Source organism: Vitis riparia, unplaced genomic scaffold (genome assembly GCF_004353265.1).
Source record: "Vitis riparia cultivar Riparia Gloire de Montpellier isolate 1030 unplaced genomic scaffold, EGFV_Vit.rip_1.0 scaffold712_pilon_pilon, whole genome shotgun sequence".
Classification (NCBI taxonomy): domain Eukaryota; kingdom Viridiplantae; phylum Streptophyta; class Magnoliopsida; order Vitales; family Vitaceae; genus Vitis; species Vitis riparia.
Genome location: NW_023269743.1, coordinates 105148 through 127082, shown reverse-complemented (window position 1 = coordinate 127082; position 21935 = coordinate 105148). Strand labels below are relative to the sequence as shown.

Here is a 21935-nt window from a genome sequence, read left to right as displayed (position 1 = left end):
AATCTAGACATAATATAACTAAGTTTAATACTACCTTTTTCCCTTGCCAAAGGTGTTCTATATTGCTATGCTGCAAGTTGAGTTCAATGAGGTTCTCTCCATCAAAATTTGAAGGCAAGGATTTCAAAGAGTATCCTTCCCAATGAAGATATCTTAAATAATCTGAAGGAAATTGAAAGTCTTCAGGAAGGAGGAGCTTTTGACACGGTTTTCCCATATAATTAAGAAAACCACAACTCCAGTAAATTTTTAATAATCTAAGTCTCTCCATCCTTTCGAAAGCTTCAGTAGTAAATGAGATCTCTCTTGATGTACACATGTCTAGAAATATCGCTTCAATTGCTTTCGATCCCTAAAAATTAAAAGTACATGAAGATAAACAAAGCATGAAACATATAAAACCTTTGAAAAACTTTAAAGATATATAATTCCTTAAACAAAAATAATGACACTATATATAAAGTAAGTTAATGCATTTGATCCATACCATTTCTTTTTTCAATACAAGGGAAATATCCTTGGGGTCCCACAATCTGCTCCATTCCCCAGGCTCTTTAGGATGTTCATGTCGAACAATTTCTCTACCCATTTCTTCTACCAAATCATGCATCCTTATGGTATTACCAAAAAGAGTTATGAGGCACTTGTCACTAAGAACTCTTATTACAATCCTTCCATGCTCTACTAGTCTTGTTACATCATTTTCATTCCATCCCTTGAAGAAGCACGCAATGTCAAGGAATGTTTCTTGCTCTTTCTTGTCCAATCCATCAAAGCTTATCTTAAGTACATTTTGGACTTCTATGTTGGGATTTTCCTTTAGTTTTTGTAATGCACTTTCCCAATCAGACCCACTTTTATTAAAAAGAAAAGAACCCAAAACTTCAAGAGCTAATGGTAGGCCTTTCACATAATTTACTACATGATTTGAGAGGTCTACATAGTCACTTTTAGGAATGTTTTGTTTAAAAGCATGTTGACAGAAAAGTTGAATAGACTCCTTGTAATTTAGTGCCTCAACTTCATATGATGCATCGACTTCATGCACATTTAAACACTGTTGATCTCTAGAGGTTATGATGATTCTACTTCCAGGACCAAACCAACCACGCTCTCCAGCTAAGAATTTTAATTGCTTCAAATTGTCTACATCATCAAGAATAAGAAGAACCTTTTTAGAGTGAAACCTGTTTCTTATCACATTAATCCCTTCATGAACACTACTTATTTTTTTATTTTTTCCCTTCACGACACCATTAAGAACTTCTTTCAATAATTGAAGTAGACTTGAGAAGTCCTTGGATCTTTCTCTAACATTTTCAAGAAAAATTCTACTCTCAAATTGATGTGAGATATTATTATATACAGCTTTGGCAATTGTGGTCTTACCAATTCCACCAAGCCCATAAATCCCAATCATGCGAACCTCATTTGACTCAAGTTTTATTAATGATTTCAATTCTTCCAAATGAAAATTCATTCCAACTATGTTCTTGCTAACATGTAGTAAGAGCTTGGAGTTCAATTCTTTGAGGATGACATCAATAATTTTCTTGATAAGTCTTGTCTCATATCTGTCAATTACAAAGTATATATGCTAAGTTAAAATAAGTTGTAAAAAATAAAAAAATGTGAAGTAAATTAGCAATACTTGGATTCTCCATTATGATTGAACTAGTGGCTAATCAAATGTGAACCCCTATCCCCCACCAAAAAAAAAAGGAAAAAAAATCACCCAATTTACTAATTTAAGTACTTTTTCAGTTAGTGAAGTATAATGCTAATTGAAAAAAAAAAAAAAAAAAAAAGGGCCTAAAGGGGAAACAAAACTTTCCCTACTTGAGGAGGAGGAAGGGGTGTAATTTTCTTTCTATACTATTTTCTATGTTATTCAAATATAAGGAAATCATTTTTTTTTTCTCTTAGCCATAGTAAAAAGTTAGGCTTCTTGGGTTTTTATGAAAATTTGTTAATAATTTCATTCATTATGACAGATTTGTTTTAAAAAAAAAAAGGAAAAAAAAATTAGTATGATATCTAACAAATGGGTAGCTAGAAAACCAATATATTAATTCCATGCTAATACAATAGGAATATGAAAGTATTATGCTTATCAGAAGAAGGAGATCAACAGGAGAAACTAATTGTGACTTTCGTTTGGAGTAATAGATAATTTTTAAGATCATAAAATAAAATTAAGATCACAAAGAAGAGGGGAAAAAAAGCATTATCAATGTGAGGAAATGCTGAGTTGAATAGAATTTTCAATTAAAGTGAGCATGAATTTCATGGGCTTAACATGCATGGAATAACACTTCAAATTTTTTTGTGGAAGTTGTTACGATGGTTCTAATGATTTTTGTTTTTTAACTATTTGTCTCCATATATACAAGAGAAGAAAGAGAGTAGCAATTCAAAAGTAAATATTCCTTGGAGAAAAAATGGAATAAGGTATTATGAGATGAAATATTTGAAAAAATTATGATTAATTTTTCACCTTTTTAGTTGGAAAAGATTAAAATATATTTCGTTTTATAGAAAAAGATTAATTACTATTATTTTTTATAAAGACTAAAATAACTTTATTTGAACTTTTCATAATTTTCAAAGAAATAATTAATGTAATATAATGTATGTCATTTCAATTTCAAAAATTATAAAAAAGAAAAAATAATCTAATATTTTCTCATTTCATTTGTAATAAAAAAAAAGATATAATAATATTATTTTAAATTTATATATATATTTTTAAATTATTTACATGTTCTTTATAAAGTTAATAAAGTTATAAAAGACTGAAAATTTTTTTTTTCATCGGTAATTTTTCTATTTTTTTATTATTAAAGTTGGTTTGGGCATATTAATACTTTAGTATTTTTTCAATTCTACTTTATTTTTGTATTTTATTATTAACAAAATAAAATTTTTAGCATAACTATTTTTTAATTTACTTTTATTCTTATTCAACTATTTTATTATTATAATAAGTGTCGATCTAATATTAAATACTTAATCCTTAAGTGATCTATTCCCAATAAAAATTAAATCCTATTAGCTTTCAAAGAAAATTAAAAAAGAAAAACAATTCATCCATGTCATCACCAAAAACAACGTTATCAAAATAAAAAACAACATTATCATCAAATAAAGTTAAGATTCATTGGAAACCAAATAAAAAATAGTAGTTTTAATATCTAATTATCAATTAAATTCAAAAAATAAAATATATTTTAATCTTTTTAGATTGAAAAAATAAAATAAAAAAGCTATATTTACCTCGCCCCCGTATTTTCATTTTCTAATACTATATTTTGTTACAAGAAAGTATCATGATTTCTTGTATTTGATTTACTAAAAAAAATTCCAAAAAAAACTAACATAATTAAAATTAGTTAAAAACATATACAATTTCATATTATTTAATATTAATTTAAATAGAAAAAACAATTAAGATGAGTTTCTGGAAGCATATCAAATTTATTTGTTGTCTTGAAATCCATTTTTATTTTCTTCAATTTTTTATTTTTTATTTTTCCCTTGATTTTCTCTTACATTTTTAAAGAATCAAATAAATGTTTAAAAAAAAAATTCAATGTAATTTTTTTGAAAAGTAGTTTGGATAAAAAAAAAATTCAGAATTTCTTTTTTTTTTTTTGGGTAAAGTTGGATGTACTATATGTGAAAGTTATAATTCATAAGGTTTAATTAAAATTTATAACAACTTGAACTAAGTTTAATAAGTAGTATAAAGGTCAACCCAGATTGAAAGAGAAAATGTTGCAATGAAAGATAAGAGGAAATTATAGTTACGGATATTTTTGTAGATCATATCCAGCAAGATTGCCAACTTTTGCCAAGGCACTTCTCCACTTTTGAATCTTCTCCCTTTTCTCCTCATCTGCTTCCTTTTCGTGATCAACAAATGCCTTTTCATAACTCCCGCTTTGCTTCCGCACATGGGATGGATCCACATGATAGAAAATTGGTAGAATCAGTCGCCCCTCGGTTGCCCCACACTCACTGATCTTCACGAGTTCATCTAGACACCACCTAGAGGCAGCATAGTTTTTCGAAAAAATGATAACAAAAATCTTTGATTCTTCAATAGCTTTCAGCAGGTCAGATGCAATTACTCCTCCTCTCTCCAGTTCTTCATCATCTCTAAAGGTGCGAATTCCACTGGAAATCAAAGCCTCATAAAGATGATCTGTGAAACCATGGCGGGTGTCTTCTCCTCTGAAACTCAAGAAGACTTCATAAGTGAATCGATGGGTTGATTGAGAAGAAGAAGAAGGAGAATAAGAGATGATCTGGGTGTTTGTGGAAGTCATGGTTGTTTTCTTCCCCTCTTTCTGTGTCACAAGTAGAAGAGATTTCGAAGCTTGATTTCTCTTCAGGCTAGGAGGCAGGGGTAGCTTAGCATTTCAGCTATTTCTTGAGAAAAGTTCGGGGAGGTGAATAGGGAAGAAGTTAGGATGAAATTTCAGAGAAGAAAGGGTAGTATTGAGAGTCAACAGATAAAAGGCCTGGTCTTGTAGGTGGGAATTTCATGTGAGACCTTTCACATGGGGGAAACTTCATCGATATCTAACTTTTATGTTTGTTTTATCATAAAAGTTATCTAAAAAAATTAAATATAAGTAAAATCAGTTAAAATTTTATAAAATTTTAAATTATTTAATTTTTATATATAAAAAAAGGAAAAACGGTGAAGTGAGCTTTTATATAAAAACAATTTATTAATTTTAAATCTATTTTTTATCTTCTTTCGATTTTTATTTCCTTTTATTTTTCATCTTAATTTTTTTGCAATTATTTTTTCTTTTAAAATTTTCAAGAACTGAGAATACAATAAGAGTCCATAGGAAAGAATAAAAATTTTAATTTCGACAAAAGTATCAGTAGTTTGATTAAGGGAGTGAAACGAAAATTGATAAAAAATTAATTAAGAAAACAATAATTTAGATATTAAAATTGTTTTTATTAGAAAATATATATTACATAACTTGTGATGCTTGATAATAATATACAATATATATATATATATATATATATATATATATATATATATATATATATATATATATATTCCTCAATCTAATTTGAATAATTTAATAAAATAAAATAAATAACAATATAACCTTTTATTTAAAAATATTTTAAATTTTATTGATAAGTTTTTATTTCTTTTATATTTAATTAATATATAAATAATATAAAAAAATTAAAAATCATCAAGATAATTTTTATATTGGGAAAAGTGTTTTTCCATATACATTCTTAAAAAAACACAAAATAAGTACTTTTTAGTTAAAGGTACTATCTTTAACCATTGGTTACTCTTATTTGATTTTAAAATGTATAAAATTTAAATAATTTTTAGAGGTTCTCAATTTGTGAATTTTTTTTTCAAATATATATATGAAACCACATGCTTTCTTTTTATATTTTTAAATTTTAAATAAAATAATTAATCTATTAATTTTTTTTCTTCCTCTCATTTTTTTTATAAATATAATATTACTATATAAAAATTAGGGAGAATTACGTTTTGATGGGCCAATTTGGGAATAATAACATTTTCAAAACCCAACTTTCCGTAATGCAAGATATGTCCACTGTTTGGAAAAATATTAAAGGAAACATGCATTCTGGTCTGAGGTGTTATTTCATACCGAAAATACCCCTCCATTGTTCATCGTCCCTGTGAAAGGTCCCGATATTTCCTACCAGCCCACGCAGGATGCAAAATCTGTCCAATTTTTGTTTTTTTTTTAAAAAAAAAACATAAGATGCTATTTGGTAATCTGATCATGATTTGCAGGCAAAGGTTGGATTTTTCAGCATGGCTCAAAAATCGTGGATTTAGGGTTTGTGAAATTTAAATCCAATGGCCCAAAATCAAAGAGACCCCTAGATCAGATCAAGAAAACACATGGAGGAAAAAAAAAGCACTTTTTTTTTTTGTTTTTCTTGGGGGTTTTGCATGGATTTTGTCGGAAATCAAACGAGGATGGATTTTCTCGGAAATCAAACGAGGATGAATTTTCCCGGAAATCGAATGGGGGATGGATTTTCTTGGGAATCAAACGGGGGTTGCAAAAAAAAATAAATAAATAACTTGATTAGATTAGTACCTGCGAGGATTGAGGATGGCAGAGGAAAAAATAGGGCTTTTTTTAGGGATTCTCTCGTCTGGAGGCCAACTTCAGAAAAGGGCCTCGGAAATCAAACGAGGATGGATTTTCTCGGAAATCAAACGAGGATGGATTTTCTCGGAAATCAAACGAGGATGAATTTTCCCGAAAATCGAATGGGGGTGGATTTTCTTGGGAATCAAACGGGGGTTGCAAAAAAAATAATAATAACTTATTAGATTAGTACCTGCGAGGATTGAGAATGGCAGAGGAAAAAATAGGGCTTTTTTAGGGATTCTCTCGTCTGGAGGCCAACTTCAGAAAAGGGCCTCTGGAAATCAAACGAGGATGGATTTTCCCGGAAATCGAATGGGGGTGGATTTTCTTGGGAATCAAACGGGGGTTGCAAAAAAAAAATAATAACTTGATTAGATTAGTATCTGCGAGGATTGAGAATGGTAGAGGAAAAAATAGGGCTTTTTTAGGGATTCTCTCGTCTGGAGGCCAACTTCAGAAAAGGGCTCCTTGATGCCCGAGTGAGAGACGGTTTCGTGAGAGACGGTGGCTGCTGACACGGACAACTAGAGGGCAATTTTGGAATAGCATTTTAAAACAGTAGATAGTGCATGTTTCCTTTAATATTTTTCCAAACAGTGGACATATCTTGGATTATGGAAAGTTGGGTTCCGAAAATGTTATTATTCCCAAATTGGCCCATCAAAACATAATTCTCCCTAAAAATTATGAGCTGAAATTTAAATCATAGGTAGCATAGCCCAAGTGCAAGGATGAAAATATCGGTAATCACGGATATATCGGTACTTTGATTTTACGGATATATCGGATATATCGGAGATACTTTTGGATATATCGGAGATATATCGGTGGATACTTAAAATTGTTAAAAATTCATGAAAATGTAAGGAAAATCTCATAATAATATAATTAGAAGTATAATAGACATTTTAAAGTTATTTTATTGAAAATTTTGATATATGTATAACATGATTTATCATATAATAATATCGTATGCATCGATAAAAATATGAATTTTATAAGTGTACATTTATTATTAAATTACATATAATATTATGATATTTGATTATAATATGTCTAATTTTAAAATATATATTAATATTAAAATATGATCCATTTAATTCAATTGTATTAAACAATATAAAATAAATTATGATATATATATAATTTTTTAATATTTAATTAATGATATTAAAAACATTATGAATAAAATTATATAATTTTTATATTTTTGGTAATTAATTAAAAGAAAATTTTTCATTTAATTATAAAATAATTATAATTAATTTGCTCTTTAAAATATTCTTTTAACATTTTCTTTATATAATGACTTTAAGTATATATATTTATAATGCATTTTATATTACAAGGGCGAGTTAGCCCAATTGGTAAGAGGACTGAACCCCAAATCTTTTGGTTTGGGGTTCAAATCCCCTCGGATGCAATTTCAAATAAAAGGGGGGCACTGTAGCGGGGACACTGTAGCATGGTTGACTTTCACTGTAGCGCGTTTGACTCCGTTGACCCGCGTTGACCAGGCGATATATCGAGGAAAAATCGCCGATTTCTCGAGATTTATCCCGGAAAAAAATCCCGAAAAATCGGCGGAGCGATATTTCTGTAAGAAAAATCGTGTCGATACCTTGCGACACACGATATTTTCCTCCTTGCCCAAGTGGGAAGGCCCACCGTTCCAAACTCAAGTGCATGTGCATTGGATGCCCCCACATCTTGGTCAAAAAGCATGCAACGAGGGCAACCACGTGTTTTGCAAACCTCGTGAAACGAGGGTAATGTTTGTCATGGAGCATGATGATGCAAGGATAAACCAAAAATTCAGAACAATAATATTAAAGTAAGTTAATTTTTCATGAAATATAATAAAATTAAATAATTTTGATAAGGAAAGACTATCCATACTTGTTTTAGGTTAAGATTAGATAGAAATAATTCATTAGAAACAATTTTTAAATAATATTAACCATTTTTTTAATGTGCTTATCTTTGTTTTTGTTTTTTATTTTTTATTTTTGACACAAACTTACCTTTGTTCATTTATTTATTAATTTATATAATTGGAATTAATGTGTTCCTATGCTTTTTCATAATAATTGATTTTTATTATATTAATTAATAGACATATATTTGTTTATTTATTTATCTAAATATAAAATAATAACATGTATTTCTATATAATTTTATTTTTCCCTCCTCTTTTAATTTTTTCCCTAAATAATTATTAAAAACCCCTTATTATATTAATTTTATATATCAATTTTTAAAGGATAGTCCCTCTTCCATGTTGTCATTCTCTAACTATTTAACTAATGAAAAATATTATCATATTTTTAATTCTTGTAATTAATTTTCATAATATTTATATAGCAAGATGCCATAATTATGAATACGAGAAATCTCCTATTAATTCTTTATAAAAAAAATTGCATAAATTTAAATCATTACCCTTTTTTTTAAGTTATATTCAGTTTTTCTCTAAAGAATTCATAGCATAAGAGAAGATATTTTTAAAATTCAACTGATTTTTCAGGACTAGGAAATATAAGCAACATTTTTTTGAATGACATTTGCATGCATAGCTTTGTTTGTAATTTTTTTTGTTTTCTTTTATATGATTAATATTTATTCATATATTTTACTCTTCTCATATATTTCCCTTATATTATAAATAATCAATATCTATAAACACATACAGAGAAACATGCATATTTATTTATTTATATATTATTATGTCCTTCTATGTAATTATATTTATTTCTCTTTATTTTTTAGTCAAAAGAATCTTAGAAGATGTATTTTTTAACGAGTATAAAAAATTATTTTAAACTATTTCTAGTTTGAGAGTTTTTTTAAAATAAAAATAAATATTATTTTAATTATGTATAAGGATATTATTAACATTTTTTTTTTGTCAATTCTCATTTCCATCCTTACATAACCTTAAAATAAAAATAAATAATAATTTCAACTTACATTTTTAACTACATCCAAACACACAACTTGATATTGCAAAATTCATTCCTAGTTTAACAAAAAAAAAAAAAAAAAAGGAATTGATAGAAAATATTCACTTTCTCAATTTCCATTTATATTGTAATTTAACCTTGAAATAAAAACAAATATTCGTTTCAACCTTACACTACATCCAAACACACAAATTGATATAACCGAATTCATTTTTATTGAAGAAAAAATAGGAATGAAAACAAAATATTTATTTTCACTACTAATTTCTGTATACCAAACATGATTATGTAAAAATGATATGAAATTAATAATAAATTGAATTTAAAAGTATTTTCACATAAGTATGGTAAGTCTAGTTAATAAAATAGAGGGTGTAATCCTTATTAAAAAGTTGGGGAGGTAAGTGGCTTCCAATGACTTTCCTAAGTAATTTTAATCTTGGTAGGTAGATAGATAGAAAGAAAAGATGCTGAAATTTATGGGAAGTGTAGTGTTAAAGAGTCAGGAAAATAGGAAAAGGGTGTGATTCTTATCTCCCCTAGTCTTTTTGACTTTCAACCATAATGGCTTATACAGAGAGGATGGTAGGTGTGAAGGCATCATGAAATTTCCATAAAGGTTAAATTGGCTAATACATGTAGGTGTACTCTCTACTAATCATTTTCTCACTTTTCTCTCCTATCTTTCTTCCTTACATTGCTTTTCTTTATCACTTCTTCACTTTTCTTTTGTTTGCTTCTTACTTTTATCTTTTCTTGGGCTCGTTCAATGGTCATCCTTGGATCTTTTTTCAAGAAGTGGAATGTGTTTCTTTTCTTATTTTTTTGTGCGTCGGTGAGGAAAAGAACTGTCGACTTTCTCGATAGTTTCGTAGAAGGGGGGCCAGCACTTTTAAGACAAGAAACTTAAAACCCCCATTGTATTTTAGTAATCATGGTGATGGTGGTGGTACAGTGGGCTTGAGAGGAATCATTGCTTTTGGTGGGGTTCTTTATCTTTAATTATTTTTCATTTATTGGAGGATAGTGGGATTGGAATTTTTCCTTATTTTGGATAATGGTGGGATTGATTTGGTAGGAGTGAAGAGTCAACAATTCTCTTATAACTCTCATTTTTTTTTTCACATTTCTTTTTTAGATTTTACTTGGTATTAGTGAATTACACATGTGTAGACCTGCATTTTGGCTCGATGCATTCTCACTCAATAATAAAACTCATTTTTTATTTATTTAATAAAAAATATGATTTTTTTTAGAAAAGATTTGAAGTCGCCACTTATTTTTATTTAATTTTTAAAGGGAAAAACAAAATAAGAAAGATAAACCTTAAGTGTGACTCCTAAAGGAACAAAACAAGTTTGTGAAAAATCGAATTTGGGTTTGGAGGTTAGGTTACTTATTGGGAAGGTATGATAATAACCGTAACACCCCTTTAAGCCCCTAAAATAGGTCTCTACTAAATAAAATGAAGCAAGTATGACAATTGATTGATCAAGCATGGATACCAAAAAAATATCAATTTAAAAATAATCAAATAAACAAGAAAGGTAGAGGCTGTACCTGAGTGATGAGTCGATTATTTCATAGAAAATGAAGATTAGTGAACGAACACAAAATAATCGCATACATGTCATAAAGTGAGGCAAGTCAATACAACATATCAATCAATCAATCAATTATGGGAAAATTACACATGTTGGGCCCCACCAAAACCTGATTTGTCTTGTATGAATTGGGCTCACAAATTTCATTATTTCGGAATTATGAAAAATTCATTCTTACTCATTCAAAAATCAAGGGAAACAGAAGATTATTTAAAAAAAAAACGAAGTGGAATTAAAACTGTTCAAGAGAAAGCTGAATTTTTTAAATTTATTTGAAAATTGGAGTCTTGGGAATTAAACTTAAGAATTTGGATTTTTGGAAATTAAATTTGAAAGAAATTGAAATTTTTTTAAAAAAAATTATTTGAGAATTAGAGTTTTGAAAATTAAATTAAGGAATTAGAATTTTGGAAATTAAATTTGAGAGAAATTAGAATTTTGAAAATTATTTGAGAATTGGAACTATGAAAATTAAATTATAAAAATTGGAATTTTGGAAATTCTTTGAAAATGGAATTTTTAAAAAATAAAATAATAATGATAATAATAATAATAATAATAATAATAATAATAATAATAAACAAATGTGAAAATTAGAATTATAAAAATTGAAAATTAAATTCGAAAATCAGAATTTTGAAAAATTATTTAAAGATGGAATAAAATAATAATAATAACGAAAATAATAATGATTAAATAAACAAATGTGAAAGTTGTAATTTTGAAAATTGAAAATTAAATTCAAAAATTGGAATTTTGAAGAGTTATTTAAAGATGAAATTTTAAAAAATAAATAAATAAACGAAATAATAATAAAAACAAAAATAATAATGATTAAATAAATAAATGTGAAAATTAGAATTTTGGAAATTGGAAATCGAAATCTTGAAGAATTATTTAAAGATGGAATTTTAAAAAATAAATAAACAAATAAAATAATAATAATAATAATAATAATAATAATAATAACGAAAATAATAATAATTAAATAAATAAATGTGAAAATTGGAATTTTGGAAATTAAATTTGAAAATCAGAATTTTGAAGAATTATTTAAAGATGGAATTTTTAAAAATAAAATTTGAAAATAATTAAATTTTGGGAAGTCAACGTTTTGAAAACTGAATTTTTAAAAATGGGAGTTATTGAAAAATTAAATTAAAATTGGAGCTTTGAGAAATCAAATTCAAACCGGAGTTTACAATTAAAATTTTGAAAATGAAGTCTTTGGCCTTAAAAGTTGGAGAGAACTAAGAAAATAATAAAAAGAAGAAATGGCCTTAGCACGGAATGTGTACAACATGTCCTTTAAGGAATAAACAAATTAAAAAAAAAAAAAAAAGGGCACCATAAAGTTTATTTTTAAAGGACAATATAATGTGCATTTTGATTATACATACAAACAAATACATATCTATTTTCCCATCCGCCAAACAAAAGCGGTGCAGCATTGTACACAAGGATGCATATTAGAAGAGCCAAAGGGGAAAAAAAATAGGACCCTACACTCCTTATAGAAAGTGTCGGTAAAATTTAAGAAAGAGAGGAGCCTGTCAATCATTATAAACTTCCAGACCATGAAAATAGGGAGTTCACACAACATTTTTAAGTTCCAGCTCTCAAGGCTCCACATGTGAAACAAAATGTTTAATTAAGTACCATGAGATATCCAAAAAGGTTAAAATCATAAATAAGGGCTCAAGCCCCCTCAACTCAAAATAAAAGTATCCAAACCCATTTTGCTTTATCCAAAATCATATATCTACTAAGTAAGAAATAATAGGAAACCATGTTCTTTCTCAACCTTGCTCTCTATTATGTTTGGTCTTTTTCATTGTAGTGCATTTCTGAAACCTTTTAATACTGAGGCGCAGGCACCTCCTTAACATGTAACTTACCTACAACCTAACTAATCACAACCATGTCTTTGACAAACGACAAATACCAAACACCAAAAAGCCTTGAAATCACTTCTAATATAAGCACAGTTAGCTAGGAAGCATAAACAACTATATGGTGAAAATGTATCATGATTGGAAATTAAATTTTAATGTTAAAACTACCATTCTAACCTAAAAGCCTATAATCAACAAACAATGTATATATCAAGCCAACCAACAATTAGGCTACTATCCTAACATTTTTTCACATGTAGCATCCTATCACACATGAAGGCTTTAATATCAAAATTAAACTACCATTTTAATCCAAAAGCTTAAGCTATTAGGTAGCTAGCTTCTGCTAAAAGCCTCAAGATATAACTCAACTAGTTCTCCACGTTTCTGATAGCTCCATCACCTCCTGGAGCACATCCACACCAACGTGTTTAAATAACCATATCAAGAGAATCAGCTCCAAGCGCTGCAAATTTTGATTCACCAGTAATTGCAGAGTCCTCTGGTAATGCAAGCTGTTTCTTGACAATGGCACACCTTCTCTACTGTCTCTGGTTTCGCAGCACAAGAAACCCTTAAGCGCAGTGGCAGACGCTGTGATGTAAGCCTTCCCCTTCGATTAGAAAACGAAAGTGATTTTAGACTGGAGATACTGGTTGTTGCCTGAGTGATTCCCCTCAAGCAAAAGTGGCTTGGCTTCCAGCAAGCTCTCCTCTACCTTTTCAATTATGAATATGAGTTGACGATGTTAATCCTTGGGAGTTGGATAAGAAATTTCCTCTACCTTTTCAAGAAATGTAGATCTTAATAGGAAATGTGCATGAACCCAAACTACTACCCAAAAGTTAACAACACCGATAACCTTTCACATTGAAATGTTGGATTCAAGTAAACCTTCCTTCCTAAGTTACTGCAATATGAGATATTTTAGTTTCCTCTCTAAGTTTTAATCCCTTGGTATTCAATAACATAATACCTTTCACAAAAGTAATTTTCTGTCATAAATAATTAAAGTGGTGAAAAAGTCCAATGCCATTTCAAATATAAGATTACTTTAAAAATTATATTTTAGTAGTATATTACAAGAACATCTAAGAAGTCACAAATTCTACCAAATTGAGAAATCAAAGAGCTTTTCTAAAAATTAGATTTTAGCAAAGTGAAGCTTACAAGTAGAATTTAAGGATCCCCATCTTCATATGCTTCTTTGCTAAATATTTTATTGCTCCCCAGACAATGATATCCTTTTCCCATATAACCATGGGATCCAGCTGTGTCTGCTTGCAGAAATCAAAGAACTTTTCTAACAATACCCATTCATCTAATTATTCATAAGCAATACAAATCCAATTCTAAGTGCTAAAACCTCATGTCAGGGTTTTAAGAATTAACATTCGATTATTAGCCCAAATAAAGTTTATCAATAGAACAATTGTAGGGTTGCAATGATTGATATGTGCGTCACACTAATGCATGTGTATGTATAATAAACATCATCAAGTTCCTAAGATGCTTAAGCAAAGGGTGCTAATTCATATATCCTCAAATTTCCCAATTTCCCACATAGCCAATTTGTATGAAATTGGATTATCTTCTGCTCCATAAGAACTTCACTGTTTATGGATCTGTCTTAAAGCAACCTGAATGCCATTTATCAATTTTTATGTGATAGAACAGATAAAATCCTTCTCAACCATGTCCCTCACAAGAAAGCCTCTAAGCAAAGAGTCTGAAGCCATGGTCACAAAGTTGCTGATGATTGGGTGCCTAGCATTGTGCTTCCCTCTATTATAGTTTTGTAAAATTTCCCTTCTTTTCCTGCACTAGATGCATCTCACTGGAATGTTTAGAGACATAAAACAGATCACTAAATCACTGTGAACATGGTTTTTCTACCCATTAATTGGGCTGAAGGAGCTAAGCAAGACTTCATCCTCCAAATTCCTGCAATTAGACAAGACAATGATGTCGTATCAATAGCCAGAATACAATTAATCACATCAAGATTAGAAGAAGTAAAATGGGTTTCATTCAACAAACAAGACCTACAAATGAAATCGATGATCTCTTTCAACAATCCAAAATTCCAAATAACCCAGATTCAATTCGAACGCATGCCAAGAGTAACCTAAGCCCTCACAAGTAGGGAAAGGCCAAGATTCAACCAACATGGAAACCATGCATTGTTCCCCTTCCCCTTTTCCTCATCTCTTTCATTCATCAGTTCCCCCACAAATTGAAAAACCTCAAAGACTCAGTTTCTGATTTCATCATAAAGTTTGCAATTTTTTTGCTTGAAGAAGCACTTCCCAAACACTTCAAAAACCTGAAACATAGGATTCCTGTTTTAGTAAAAGAATCTACGAAATTTTGTCTCCGAGAAAAAGAATCCCCTTCTCCCTTTTCTCTTTTCCCTCGCCTGAAAAACCTCAAACGTTCAACTTCATTTTCCATCATATTTGTTGTTACCTTACATTAGAAACGAAAAGAGAGCTAAAAAATGAAGCTTGAATCTCAAAAGATTACCTGACACAGAAACCGTCTTCCGGATTCACAGTCTCCTTATCCATTGGGATCTTCCACTGAGAAATCAAACAAGCAAAACTAAAACTGAGATTGAATGAAAGCGTGAAGTAGAAACTGGGAGTTTCTAGGGGTTGAACACGCAAACCCAGTTTCAAGACAAGTGCTTAAGCCCTCTGCTGTTGAGCTCTTGGCAGTCACTGTCTTGGAAAATACAGATTTCAATTTCCCATTGGACGATTTTGCCTCCCAGAGGAGCTCGCTGCAACGCGCTTTTCGGCGCCTGCTATTCGATTCCTACTTCACCTTCCTCTGAGTTGGCTCCTACGAGTTCCATGTCATATTCCTCTAGTTGAGTAATATTATGTTATTTGAAAAATGGGTTTTTAGGAATATACTATTAACTTGAAATTACGAATACATCGAATGTTATCTAAGATATCGGTTTTTTCAAATATATTAATAATTTGAAATTACGAATACATCGAGATGCATTGAAAAAATCCATAGATGGAATAAAATTAATCAAAACTTTAAAAATCATTAGGTTCAAGTTGTTTTATTAAACAAATTAATGTATATATATATCAAAATTAATGATCTTAAAAAGCCTAAAAGAATATTAATATGAAAATAAAATTTTTATTTCATTACAAACATATTATATTTGAATATTTAGAAATCAAAAGGCATTATATTTACATTTTTAAAATAATTATTTTAAATATTGACAATGATTTGCTAAAATAAGATTTTATTACAATTTATTTTTTGGACGTAATAATAAATTTATATTTATAATAAATTAATCATTATTGCATTGGACTCTAATTCATAATTAGATTAGGAGTTGTGACTAACTTAAAAAAACCTAAATAAATAGAAAATTATAATTCTTATCAAATTCTTAAAAAAAATTTGATTAATTTTATCCAAAAAATTATATATTAAAAATTCTAATTTAAAATTAGAGTCATATTTATCAAGTTTTCTAGAAAAAATATCTTAAATTCCTTTAATATGTTTATATTCATTTATTAAAAAAAAAAAATTAAAAACTACTATTGTTAAAACATGTTTTATTACATTTTTTAAAAAAAATTAAATCATTTTAAATTTTCATTTTGAAAGCATAAGAGTTTATATAAAATATATTATTTTTGAAATTTAAATTCTAAAAGTTTATTTAAAAAAAATGTGATGAAAATTTTATGTTGTTGGTTAAAATACTTGTATTAACATTGATTTATTTAAATAATTGAAATTAGTAAAAATTATTGTGGACCCCGTATTTATGCTCATGCACTCCCACTTGATGGCAAAACTAGTTTTTTATTCATTTAGTGAAAAATATAATTTTTTAGAAAAGACTTGGAGTCGCCACTTATTTTTGTTTTATTTTTAAAGGGAAAAACAAAATAAGAAAGAAAAACCTCAAGTGTGATTCCTGAAGGAAAAATAGGTCTGCAAAAAACCGAGTCTGGGTTTGGGGGTCAGGTTACTCATTGAGAAGGTATGGTGAAGACCGTAACACCCTTTTGAGCCCTTGAAAATGAGCCTCTACTAAATAAGGTGAAACAAACGTGATAATTGATAAGGAAATCAATGGATACCAATAAAATGATCGAATAATAAAACAAATCGTGCATGAGAATGAATAAATAAATGAAGTAGAAATGGGAGCGTACCTTAGCAACAAGTAATAATGCACTATCATGGAAACAAGATTAACTCAAGTATAAAATTATCACATGCATATCAAAGATCAGGACAAAAATCAAGCAATATTCATTAAGCATGACAATTGACAATCAGAAGAGAAAACTTATATGTAGGGGCCCCACCAAAGCCTAATTTATCTTGCATGAATAAGTCTTACAAATTCCATTATTTTGGAATTATGAAAAGTGCCTTCATGCTTATGTAAAATCCAGAGAAACATAAGATTATTTGAAAACCGAAGTGGAATTAAAACTGTTTGAGAGAAAACTGGATTTTTGAAATTTATTTGAAAATTGGAGTCTCAAAAATTATTTGAAAATTGGAGTATTGAGAATTAAATTTAAGGATTGGAATTTTTAAAATTATTTGAGAATTAGAGTTTTGAAAATAAAATTAAGGAATTGGAACTTTAGAAATTAAATTTGAAAGAAATTAGAAAATTATTTGAGAATTGGAGTTTTGAAAATTAAATTTAAGAATTGGGATTTTGGAAATTAAATTTGAAAGAAATTAAAATTTTGAAAATTATTTGAGAATTGGAACTATGAAAATTAAATTATGAAAATTGGAATCCTAGAAATTGTTTGAAGATGAGATTTTTAATAATAATAATAATAATAAATAAATAAATAAATAAATAAATAAATTTGAAAATTAGAATTTTGAAAATTGGAAATTAAATTCAAAAATTGGAAAATCTGAATTGCGGAAATTGGGATGGAATTTTTAAAAATAAATAAATAGATAAAATAATAATAATAATAATAATAATAATAAGAATAATAAGCAAATGTGAAAACTGAAATTTTGGAAATTGGAAATTAAATTTGGAAATCAGAATTTTGAAGAATTATTTAAAGATGGAATTTTTAAAAATAAATAAATAAATAAATAATAGTAATAAACAAATGTGAAAATTGGAATTTTGGAAATTGGAAATTAAATTTGGAAATCGGAATTTTGAAGAATTATTTAGAGATGGAATTTTTTAAAATAAATAAAAAAATAAAATAATAATAAATAAATAAATAAATGTGAAAATTGGAATTTTGGAAATTGTAAATTAAATTCGGAAATTGGAAAATTGGAATTTTGAAGAATTATTTAAAGATGGAAAATTTTAAAATAAATAAAATAATAATAATAATAATAATAATAATAATAATAATAATAATAATAAACAAATGTGAAAATTGGAATTTTGGAAATTGGAAATTAAATTTGAAAATTGGAATTTTGAAGAATTATTTAAAGATGGAATTTTTTAAAATAAATAAAATAATAATAATAATAATAATAATAATAATAATAAACAAATGTGAAAATTGGAATTTTGGAAATTGGAAATTAAATTTGAAAATTGGAATTTTGAAGAATTATTTAAAGATGGAATTTTAGAAAATAAATAAATAAATAAAATAATAATAATAGCGAAAATAATAATGATTAAATAAATCAATGTGAAAATTGGAAATTAAATTTAAAAATCGGAATTTTGAAGAATTATTTAAAGATAGAATTTTTTAAAATAAATAAAATAATAATAATAATAATAATAATAATAATAATAATAATAATAATAATAATAATAATAATAATAAACAAATGTGAAAATTGGAAATTTGAAATTAAATTTGGAAATCGGAATTTTGAAGAATTATTTAAAGATGAATTTTTTTTTAAAATAAATAAAATAATAATAATAATAATAATAATAATAATAATAATAATAATAATAATAAGAATAATAATAATAATAAACAAATGTGAAAATTAGAATTTTGGAAATTGGAAATTAAATTTGGAAATGGGAATTTTGAAGAACTATCTAAAAATGGAAATTTTAAAGATTAAATTTGAGGATCAGAATTTCAAAAAAAAATATTTGAATATAGAAATTTGAAAATTAAGTTTAAGAAAAGGGAATTTTGAAGAATCATTGAAAATGAATTTTTTTTTTGAAAATTAGATTTGAAAGAAATTGGAGTTTCGAAAATTTATTTGAAGGTGACATTTAAAAAAAATTAAATTTGGAATGTTGGAATTTTTTTGAAATTTTATTTGAAGATGGTATTTCAGAAAATTATTTTGAGGATGAAATTTCGGAAAATTAAATTAAAAAAAATGAAATCTAGGAAAATTGGAATTTTGAGAAATTATTTTAGAAAGTACATTTGAGAATATAATTTTGGAAGATTAAATTTTAAGGATTGGAAATTTGAAAAATTAAAATTTGATATTAAAGTATGAAGAATAATAAGAAAAAGATAAATAAAAAAAATGAGATGTGGTCTTTTAGGTGGTGCTGTGGCCATGGCCATGGCCATGTAGGAGTGGGGCACGCACTCATCATCCTTTACCAACAGCACAAAACTGAGCTTCTTTGCAGCCAGATACCCCGCCACTTGCTCAAAAACATAGCTAGCCGGATCCAACTCCGGAGAACACATCATACACTCACAAACCTTCACTCTCTTGTCCATCAATTCCTTCCAATGGGACCTCAACACCACTCCCGACATCTTCGACCTTGTTGTCCCCGATTCCGGCATCAGAGCGCACGACACAGAACTGGAATCTGAAGTCGAATCCACCGAATAGAACGCGGGCTTCACAAATGGATCCAGCACGAAAGGAACGCGCTGCGACTTGGAGGAATTGGACCAACGCCGCTCCCTCCGCAGCGGAGTTGCTGGAGTGGGTGATTATGACCCCGCCAACAGTGGCCATGGCAGGTTCGGTGACGGTGTCCATCGGCGACGCCACGCAGGGCATTGAGAGGTGGACGTCGCGATTGAGTTTGGCACCGAGTTGGACACTGGAAAATTGTCTTCGATGGGAGCTCCGTCCATGTCTTCGACCGCACCAAAAATTGCAGAATTTCATGCTCACGACATACCATCAACGCCATATGGGGAACATCCGTTTCAGTATTGCAACTATGGTCTTACCATGAATCCGATTTTGGGGTCCAGTGGGTAATGCTACCTCAAGCTCTTTCTTATCAGTACCGTCATCCCATGGTCTTACATCACAGGGTGCGGTCTCCTATTAAAAAAAAAGTGCAAAAACTTGGAGCAGAGAAAAGAAAAGAAAAAAAATGCGAAAACAGAGAATAAATGAAGAAAATTAAATGAACCACCAAAAGTCACACTTCATGTCTTAATCAGTGGGCTTAAATGCAGGTGAATCAAAAGAGTTTCTAAATATCACAAAGGAGATAAAAAAAAAAAAAAAAAAACTGAGTTGGATCAATTTTTGAACATAAACAAGAGCAACAGATGGGCCATTAACCATGAAGAAAAAATCCATGAACCATCCGAAGATCAATAGCAACAAAATCTCAACAATAGCAGATGAAAAAAAAGAAAAAAAAAAAAAAGAAAGGTTTCATAATAAAGAACTTACTTCAGGGGAGATGTTAGATCTAGAACCCAAGAACCCATGAGCTTCTTCTCTGTTTTTCTATTTCCTCTGGAAATCCTCTCATTGGGTTTCTCTTTTTCTTTCTCTTTGTTGTCTTTTCTTTTCCATGACCGTCCTTTCCTTTGTTTTTCTTCTATCCCGACTCTTTCTTCTCTTCCACACTTCCACCTGTTCTCCTGCTCCAGCCATTTGAAACTTCAACCACCACCATGGCCAGTCATGTCCAAGGCTATGCGTCTCAGCATGAAGCTTCATGGAAGTCGGTCCCCCACCCGTCCAAGGTGTTGCTAGCTCCTCTGGGTGCTCCTCAAAATAAGAAAAAAAACTTTGGTTTCAAGAGGTTTACAATTATATTACTAATTTATCTTATCAAATTAATTTTAATTTAAAATTATATTTTATAAAATATAATAACTTTATTAATTTTAAAATATTTTATTAACTTTTGAATAAATTTATCTTTTAAATATTTTAAAATTTTAAAATTAAAAATCAAACAAAATTAAAAGGATAAATATTAAAAAAAATAAAATTGAAGTGATATTAATTTTTTTTAAATAAGATTAATGTTGTAAATATGAAAAATAATTAAAATAAAAAGATAGTATAAAATATAAGGGTAATATAAATTTAAAATAAAAAATAAATATGAAAAAAGTAATCTTTTCAAGGTGATTTTTCATCAAAACATCGGCAATTTAACCGACGCACCCAATTTTTCCACCAAATTTATATCATTTTATCAATTATTTCAATCCATTTTTTTTTCCGTTTTTTCTCCTTGTTGACTTATGTTCTTTATTTTTGGCATCATCCACTCCCAATATCCTATATTTCGGTGACAATTTGGAAAAATATTCCGAAATTTTCATCCTTGATGTTACCTATCCATTTACATGTTGTTGCTTTATATTTTAATTATATTTATTTATACTTTCGTCTCATTGATTGTACTTGGTTATATTATTTATACATTTGTTCCATTATTTGTTCTTGCTAGCCCAAAGATTCTCCTAAGTATGTTTTGATGATAACAAATCATGGTTAGTATGCTAATAATTGAACATCGAGTTAAGTTTTAGGTATTAATGGAGAAAATTGAAAGAAATGACAAGTGAGGCATAAAAGAATCCATGACAATCAAAGCCAAGGGTGTATGAAGTCCATTCAAGCTTAGGAACTCAATGTGAGATGAGTATTTGGGTGCACCTAAGATTTTTACTTTATTATGCATCTTTTGTGTACTTGGTTTTCTTAAGCATTAAGCTTTAAAGACCACATCTTATCTAAACTTGAGTATATTTTCACAAAACTTAGGCAAAACTATCATAAATTAACCCACAGAGGTACTTAAAGATGTTCTAAGTATTAGATGGTTTTCAAAAAAACAAAAAAAAAGAAGAGGTTTAGACCTGTTTTTAGTCCAATCAATTGAGGACGAATTGAACCAGCTCAACTAGTTCAGAATTGACTCAATCGGTTACCTCTTCCTAATCGAGGATACAAAATTACTCTTGTTTTTGTTCAAAATCAGACAATCAGTTTGCATTCTCGTTCGAGGATACAAAATTACTCTCGTTTTTGTCCAAAATCAAACAATGAGTTTGC

At 28.4% G+C, this 21935-nt stretch overlaps 2 protein-coding genes across 4 annotated transcripts in view; both read right to left on the bottom strand.

The window, feature by feature from the left end:
* LOC117910320 (disease resistance protein RPV1-like) overlaps positions 1 to 21935 on the bottom strand; it is a 90724-nt gene that overhangs the window by 7937 nt on the left and 60852 nt on the right. The window contains exons 1-3 of one of the 3 annotated variants that reach the window (XM_034824407.1): positions 3811 to 4530; positions 488 to 1574; positions 35 to 352 (exon numbers count right to left, since the gene is read on the bottom strand). The exons of the other annotated variants lie outside the window; for them this stretch is intronic. Coding sequence (XP_034680298.1) covers positions 35 to 352; positions 488 to 1574; positions 3811 to 4331 — 1926 coding nt within the window. The 5' untranslated portion in view covers positions 4332 to 4530. Of the gene's footprint in view, positions 1 to 34; positions 353 to 487; positions 1575 to 3810; positions 4531 to 21935 lie in introns of those variants that run through there. 3 annotated transcript variants of the gene reach the window in all.
* On the bottom strand, positions 19195 to 20375 carry LOC117910322 (inosine-5'-monophosphate dehydrogenase 1-like). Its single transcript, XM_034824410.1, has 2 exons — positions 20310 to 20375; positions 19195 to 19949 (listed from the first exon to the last, which is right to left on the bottom strand). The coding sequence occupies exon 2, from the start codon at positions 19785 to 19787 to the stop codon at positions 19359 to 19361; it is 429 nt and encodes a 142-aa protein (XP_034680301.1). The 5' UTR covers positions 19788 to 19949; positions 20310 to 20375; the 3' UTR covers positions 19195 to 19358.